Raw genomic sequence first — 7,639 nt, 5'->3', positions numbered from 1 at the left:
GTCTGCTTGGTCAAGGCTTCCGATGAGGAAGCATTCATCGACAATTTCAGTAGATAACATTACAAACATTTTTAACAGGGGCCATAATAGTGTAAATAATGTTTGTTTTGGCAGTTATAACTGAATGTAATGTTTTCTACTTTTTTACATCTGGGAAGGCATTTGCTTTCATCAGATGGAAAGTGTCTTGACCAACAACTTAAGTATTGCTTATAGCTATGCAGGGCATGCAAGCGAGCAAACAAGAGAAAACAAACAAATGAAATGAAGAATAAAATTGAAATTGTACAATATAATATTGTGGTGGTTCATCTTATAATTCAGTCTAGAGAATGCACCAGACAGCATCTACAGTAAGACCTGGAAAAATCTAAATGTTCTAGGGGCAGGCCCCCCAAACCCTTCGTGCCATTTCGTCCGCGCACATTTTTCAGGGCAATCTCTATTGGGCTCAGGGCCATCTGTAAATTAGCTTAGATGGCCCACAGGGCCATCTCCCAAAATCCTTAATGTCATGCACTGTGCTGTATACTTTTGTTTAGCGAACTAATAATAATAATACATTTTATTTTTAGGCGCCTTTCATGACACCCAAAGACACTGTACAATGTGTTAAAAAAAGAAAACGCTAATAGGCAACAGAACATGATAAAAACACAAACAGGAAATCATGGAGGAGACAATCAAGTGGACACAAATGAAACATATAATGACTAACAAACACATGTTCTTATGCTAAAAGAAACTATGCTAACAGGACTTCATTCTCAAAGTTATTGACTGAATAACAAAGAGATGTTTTTTTGTCAGCAGCAGCAGAGGAAGGAGCTGACGGAGAGAGCTAGGTGAGTGAAAAGTGTAAAATAAAAACATTCTTATGCCTGAAACCGTCTTCGACAGCCACAGACTTTTACTGCCGGCCACTTGGACACCATCACCGGAAGAGTCATGACTGAGTGCTTTGTTTATGGGAACTCTTCTCATTTGGCTCTTGTACAGATTTTCCAAAACAAGGAGACATTTTACTCCTCTGTGAAGCTTTCATAATCTCACTTGACATTCCCACAGAGCCAAATTCATCCTCTTATCAACTAGGCTCCAACTTTTACAACATGAAATATTTGTTTTAAGTTTTTTTCTTGTGGGAACTTCAGCACGATCTTTGAAATAAAAACGTTCCTGTTAGCTGAAGCACACAACATTAATGGGATTATGTGCTCGGCAGAATCAAAGCCGCTTGGCAACAGTATCAAAGGCCAGCATCCACTGCAAGAAAATAAAGCAACTTTTTTTATGGTTGCCAATCTTTATGAAATGTGTTTGAACAGAGATAGAGCTATTCAACAGCAAAGGAGACACATCAAGGTCGCTGGGGTGGGTGTTTGTCTATGACACAATGGATACATGTGGACTTTGATCTCACGCTGTTTTCTGGAGATTATTACCATTGAATCCATCACCTTCATGTCATAAAAACAAAAGCACAGGGACATTAAAGCAAGAGCTACAATATGGTTGTCCTGAAAATGGTTGCCAAAGTTGCCAAGAAAGGAGGCAATAATGATCAATACACTCAGTTATTGAACATGGAAAAACCCATTGTAAAAAGCCAGTGGGCATAATGTTAGTAATAAAAGGTCTACGAAATAAAACCTTTTCTCTCCAGACAGCAGTTTGAGACAGTAATCCACGCCTTTGTCACCACTCAACTGGATTACTGTAACTCTTTCTACACGGGGGTCAGTGGGTCCTCCCTCGGTCGTCTGCAGCTGGTGTAAAATGCCGCAGCAAGGCTTTTAACTGGCACACGGAAATATGACCACATTTCCCCCATTTTGGCATCGCTACATTGGCTGCCAATACATCTTAGGACTCATTTCAAAATCCTTTTATTTACTCTTAAATCACTAAATGGCATGACCCCACCATATCTTTCTGAGCTGCTACGCCCTTACACGCCCAAACGCCCTCTCAGGTCAGCGGCGGATCAACCAACAACAGCTCCGGAATGTGCCCAGAACCAAGTCAAAGCGGAGAGGGGACCGTTGCTTTTCTGTAGCGGCTCCCACACGGTGGAATGATCTGCCCATGCATATCAGACAGGCCTTCACACTGCCTGCTTTTAAATCGCTTCCTAAAACCCACCTCTTCTCCTTAGCGTATTAACATCTTTTAGAGTGTTGCTTTTACTGCTTTTAAATTGCCTATTGTTTTTACTTGTACTTGTTTTATGGTGTGTGAGCTGTGCTGTGTGATTTTTTTTGTATGTTTTGTTTTGTTTATTTGACTGTACAGCACTTTGGAGGTTTAAAGTGCTCTATAAATAAAAATCTATTGTATTGTATTGTACAAACTTGTTGTGTTAGCTCCCATTCAACTAGTAGTTACTACAACTTGTTTCTCTTTTGAAACTCTAATATGGAAATAGCTACAATTAAAATTATCAAAATAATAAATGAATAGAAAAGAAAGTCTTCAGAGATTCATTTTCTTCTCTCTCCATGACAGCCATGCTTGAGAAGTCACATTCAATACCATGTTTTTCTTAATAAAAGGGGCAGCCAGCTATGTTTCCAGTCATTGGACAAAGATGTGTGTGTGTCCCATTGCTAGGTGGCAGCAAAAATAAATATAGCCTACTACTACACATGGACCACCACAAGCATGCAATGGCAGAGCCGTGAAGTTTATGGACAAATTACCGGTTGCATTGATTTGACTTCAAAGTAAAAGTGCAACTATGAATTACAAGCAGCTTTGTGTTCCAAAATCAGTCAGTAGCTTACATAAAATCTATGTGGATAAACAGAGATTAAATGTATGCCAAAAATGTATTTGTGCCTGTCTGGAAATTTCCATTTTATCAGGCCACATATCCCTCTTAAAAAAATTGAAGATTGACCCTCTCCACTTCGAAAACCCCAGAAGCATTTTTTGTAAGCATGTTTATTGAATTTATACATGTAACCCATTATACATATATATGATAACCCTTCCCATTGAGAACTACTTAATTTCATGAAATACACCAAGTTATTATAATAAGTAAGTAATAAGTAAATTAATACATTGAAGGATTAATGGTAAACCCTGCAGTGAACCATTTTGTCTTTCAGTCAACCGCTTACATTTTGCTATTAAATTCCAACATATCTTTTCCTTTATGTTTCTTCCATTGGGTCTTGATTTCATTTTGTATTCATATAAAATGTGTAGTGAGCAGTCTCAGCCTGGAGTGGTTTTACTTTGAAAACCTCTAACCGGAAACGCCCGGTTTCATCATGGCGGACTTGACATTTGTGGAAGTGTCTGAGTTGAAAACGGGAAGCAGGAACCGGGAAAGAGTGTATAATGAGACCGCTGCTGCTGCGCCCTCCGCTCGGCTGCCTGGACTCATTTTTCGGCTCATTTCGTGCTTCTAGAAACAAACTCGTCACACAAGCAGCAGTAGTTCCGCATCTGTATTATTTCAGGAAAACGATGCACTATCAAACGGAGGAGAGAGGACGCCCCCATTCTCCTGACTACCGGATTTATTTTAGTAAGTTATGATCATCACCGCCATGGGGACGAACCATTGCGTGTCCCATTCATTTCGTAGTGTTTTAGCACACGCTGTGTGACAGGTAACCTGCAGGTCAAGGTTTGACCTTTGAGTTGCATGCGCAAGGTTGTTATCGTAGCACTATTAGCACTTAGCTTTGGAGTGAAACCCCCCTTAAAATGCTCAACGATAGTTCCCCGTTTGCTGAAATGGTGCATTAGCAGAAAGGCGAGAATGATGTTTCTATTTAGATCCGGGACACATCCTCACGTGGTTTTTACTTCCTGTTTGGGCTGTCACGTGGATAATAGCTACACAGAAATATTGAGATTAACTAGTAAAATTATGATATAATGCAACACATTACTAACCTAGTACAGTGTCACTTTGTTATGTGTCCAATATGGATAATGTTACTATATTTGGTCGTGACTGTAGGTGTTTTAATTTAAACAATAAGAAGTTGGCAACTTTTAGTGTCTAGTATAATTTATAAATGAACATGAATGACTGAAAACGGATTAAATTAGGAAATATTTAAAACAGTCAGCCTTTCTTAGTGAATCGAACATTGCTATGACAAGAACAACTATGCCTATAAAGGTCACGAATACAATAATATATTTTGTCTCAATCAAAAAAGCAAATGCTGTATTTGGCTAAATTTGCATTTCATGGAATACTTCAGCCACAAAATGCATCAGTTACTCACCCGTTGTCACTTTGAATTGTTAAAGATAAACGTGTTTATCTCGCAGCCTCCAAGGTGAATGAAGAATAAAAAAACATGGAGAAAAGACTTGATTTGAAAAAAGGAGGCCACGTTTAACAAAAGCAAAACTTTATCTGTTTACAAATAATTGTATGTTCATACTGTTTGTATTGAGGTTGCTGTATTATTTAAAACTTTTTGGCTTTGTTTTTTCTCAGAAACATCTGATGGAAAATACATTTCACCTTTCCATGACATCTCACTCATAGCGGAGACAGAACAGGTAACACTTTGATAACACCTGAGTGATAGATACTGTAAAAATGTCACAACCTGGATAAACATAATATTCATACCAGCAATTTACACATTTGTTTTTGTTTCAACAGGACAATGATGTGCCAGCTAAAAAGCCCAAGAAGAATGACAGTGAGGTAATGTCTGATTTAAATAATTTATCATAGTTTGACCACCTGGAAACGTTCGACCCCAGCAAACACTGCATAAAGCTTTCTTTCTTTCTCCAGGTGCTCTTTAACATGGTGGTGGAGGTACCTCGATGGTCAAATGCTAAAATGGAGGTGAGAAGGCAGTACACTACCTCACTTTTATGATTGTTTATTATTATTTCACATTTACTACTACTGCTTAGGTAAAGGCTGATATTGACATTTTCAAGTTATAACTGGAACGCCAACTCCTATTCATTGAAACTCCAAGAGTTTAACATGAGTAGCCTCAAACTATTACTGTTATTATTTAATGTTTTTCTAAACTGAGGGTCCAATATTAGCTTTTTCCCCAGTTAGCATTGCAGTAGCTTGACACTGTTCTGAGTGTTAATGAAAACATTTAATTAAGTTTACAAAATTACACAAGTCTTTATTATTTGCTTCTTTTTCCAGATTGCAACTAAGGAACCCCTGAACCCGATCAAACAAGATGTGAAGAAAGGAAAGCTCCGGTATGTTGCCAACATATTTCCCCACAAAGGTTACATCTGGAATTATGGGGCGATTCCACAGGTGAGGAAAATGCACGGAAGAAAATTAAGTTATTCAGGCTTTTTATGTAAAAACATCCATAAGACTTAGACCTAGTGATTAATTCATTTTTTGTGTCCAGAAATTTTTTGTCAGCTGTGTGTTTATTTATTTATTTAATTAATCAAAAAGTTTGGTTGAACACTTTCATTTCTTATATGTTTTTGAACGGTTCCTATGGAAAGACGTGGGAAGACCCGAACCACACGGACGCAGAGACAAAGTGTTGTGGTGACAATGATCCCATCGACGTTTGTGAGATCGGCACCCAAGTAAGACTGCTTTAAAGGGGACCTATCATGCAAAATGCACGTCTTTTATACATGAATATGTGTCCCCGGTGTTCCAGGGAACTCACCAAGTGTCAGAAAACACAACCCTCTCTCTTTTCCTCCATACCCAAATCTCTAAAAACGGGGCTGCAACGGAGGTGATTATTATTTGAATTTTTCGGAAAAGGGGTGCTCCGCCTATATGGGCAACTCTCCACCTATCAGGGGAATGAGAGACCGCTCGAAAGAGCTGGAGACGCTGTAGTACATATGCCAGGCCTGTAAGTGGCGCTGCAGTCTGCTACAAAAGCAGATTCAGCCCTTGTAAAAACAGGGCTTGGAATAGAGCAAATAGAGCGAAATGAGGCATGGCTAAAATCCATGATCTGTTTGGTATTTGGAAAAAAAAACTTCACAGACATGTTTTATATAGGTATGGCCCTACAGTATGTGTTTCAAATATAGCATGATAGGTCCACTTTAAATGTTTATTAATATACAAATGTTATCATTAACACCTCTTGTTCTCAAATACCAACTATGTGCAATATATATATATGCGCGGTTAAAAACTGTGCAATATATACCTGGCTGCTAAATCCTCAGAACTTACTTTTTTTGTATGCATGCTTAGGTAACATTAAGCTGTCTTTTTAGCTCTTTTCTGCTGTAACAATGTAACGTTCCCCTCTGTGGGACTAATAAAGGTACTATGATTCTGATTCTATAGGTTTTTTAATTACTATATCTTTCGAAGATAACCTGGATTGATTTGACTACTTATTTGTTATCTGTTGTGATGTGTTTCAGGTGTGCTCTCCAGGTCAGGTGATCCAGGTGAAAGTGCTCGGTATCCTGGCCATGATCGATGAGGGAGAAATGGACTGGAAGGTCATCGCTATCAACGTTAAGGACCCTGACGCCAAAAAGCTGAACAGTGGGTGTTTTCCTCAGATCACATCAACAGCCAGCATCTAAAAACCGCCTTACAATGATCCATTGTCTAGCCTGGAATAATTTAGTTCAGGAATCCTTGCCTCAGGGAAAATAGGAATTTATCTATACGCAAAACTTTTAAGTACAAATGGTTTTATATTAAGTGTCAATGAAAGTAAATGAATATGCCCAACCTATCTCCAGAGCTTGTCAGATCCACACTTTATCACATACAGGGGCGGACTGGGACTAAAAATCAGCCCTGGAATCTCACCCAGGGGGGGGGTGCTAGTGAACTGTCAACAACCTCTGTCGGCATTCTACAGATGGCCAGTCCGCCCCTGCCGGTAACGCAGTGTAAATGAAGTGACAATGATCCCATCGACGTTTGTGAGGGTAACGGCCCATCGGGATCCGTCCCGAATGTCCCGATGGCCAGTCCGCCACTGATCACATATGATGATAAATAATTTGTCTGTGTGAGTTGGCAAGTCAGACAGAAACTTCAGACTATAGTTTAAACTCTTACCTAAAACCTTCCCTGTGGAGTTTTCATTGTCAACACAGCTTTGTTTACAATCAACATTTCTCTACTAAACTATTGTGTATATCCTAAAGGCATTATAAACATGCTGAATGTTTCTTACAGCATTTGAATAACCTGTTCTACTTTTATGCATTGTTTACTATACAGCTGCAACCTTCTCCTAGTGTGGTTTTAACAGGGCATAATACATTGATTAAGGCCTGTCCACATCTAAAGAAATGTTAAACTGAGTTTCTCCACAAATGATCATGTTAAATCTTGTGCTCATGTGTTTGTTGAAAAAGTAATTAAGCAAGAATAAAGGAACAACAATTACTTTCTAAGTATTTCAAATGTACTTTTCTAACATCTATACTCGTAATAAGAGATGGCAGTTCTAATTAATTACCTTTTTAATTTCTAATCTCGAAAACGTTTCTAAACAAATACCATTCTACTGAAGGTAGACACACTCTTTATTTTGCAACATGATATATCCCTAAAGTGTAAATGGAGTCAGTCGTATGTAATTTATATTTAAGACAAATTATTGTGCATTTAGTGCTCTGTTGTGATTCTGTTTAATTTGTTTTCTTCGGGCATAGA

General features: G+C 38.4%; 1 protein-coding gene across 1 annotated transcript; it reads left to right on the top strand.

Annotated features, from left to right (window-relative positions):
* Positions 1 to 3,293: 3,293 nt before the first annotated feature.
* Positions 3,294 to 6,811, top strand: ppa2 (inorganic pyrophosphatase 2). The gene is made up of 7 exons (XM_010794036.1): positions 3,294 to 3,541; positions 4,475 to 4,539; positions 4,646 to 4,690; positions 4,784 to 4,837; positions 5,162 to 5,281; positions 5,485 to 5,571; positions 6,382 to 6,811. The coding sequence occupies exons 1-7, from the start codon at positions 3,352 to 3,354 to the stop codon at positions 6,547 to 6,549; spliced, it is 729 nt and encodes a 242-aa protein (XP_010792338.1). The 5' UTR covers positions 3,294 to 3,351; the 3' UTR covers positions 6,550 to 6,811.
* The last annotated feature ends 828 nt before the right edge of the window (positions 6,812 to 7,639 follow it).

This window comes from Notothenia coriiceps, unplaced genomic scaffold (genome assembly GCF_000735185.1).
Source record: "Notothenia coriiceps isolate Sejong01 unplaced genomic scaffold, NC01 NC01_scaffold00037244, whole genome shotgun sequence".
In the NCBI taxonomy this organism is placed as follows: Eukaryota; Metazoa; Chordata; class Actinopteri; order Perciformes; family Nototheniidae; genus Notothenia; species Notothenia coriiceps.
This window is presented reverse-complemented; position numbering and strand designations above follow the sequence as displayed.

What these genes read in the sequence shown, in the direction of transcription:
- ppa2 (XM_010794036.1), top strand. Translation starts at nt 3,352, where the DNA reads ATGAGACCGCTGCTGCTGCGCCCTCCGCTCGGCTGCCTGGACTCATTT. An exon ending in TGACTACCGGATTTATTTTA is followed by an intron (nt 3,542 to 4,474) that starts GTAAGTTATGAT and finishes GTTTTTTCTCAG; the next exon opens with AAACATCTGATGGAAAATAC. An exon ending in ATTATGGGGCGATTCCACAG is followed by an intron (nt 5,282 to 5,484) that starts GTGAGGAAAATG and finishes TCCTATGGAAAG; the next exon opens with ACGTGGGAAGACCCGAACCA.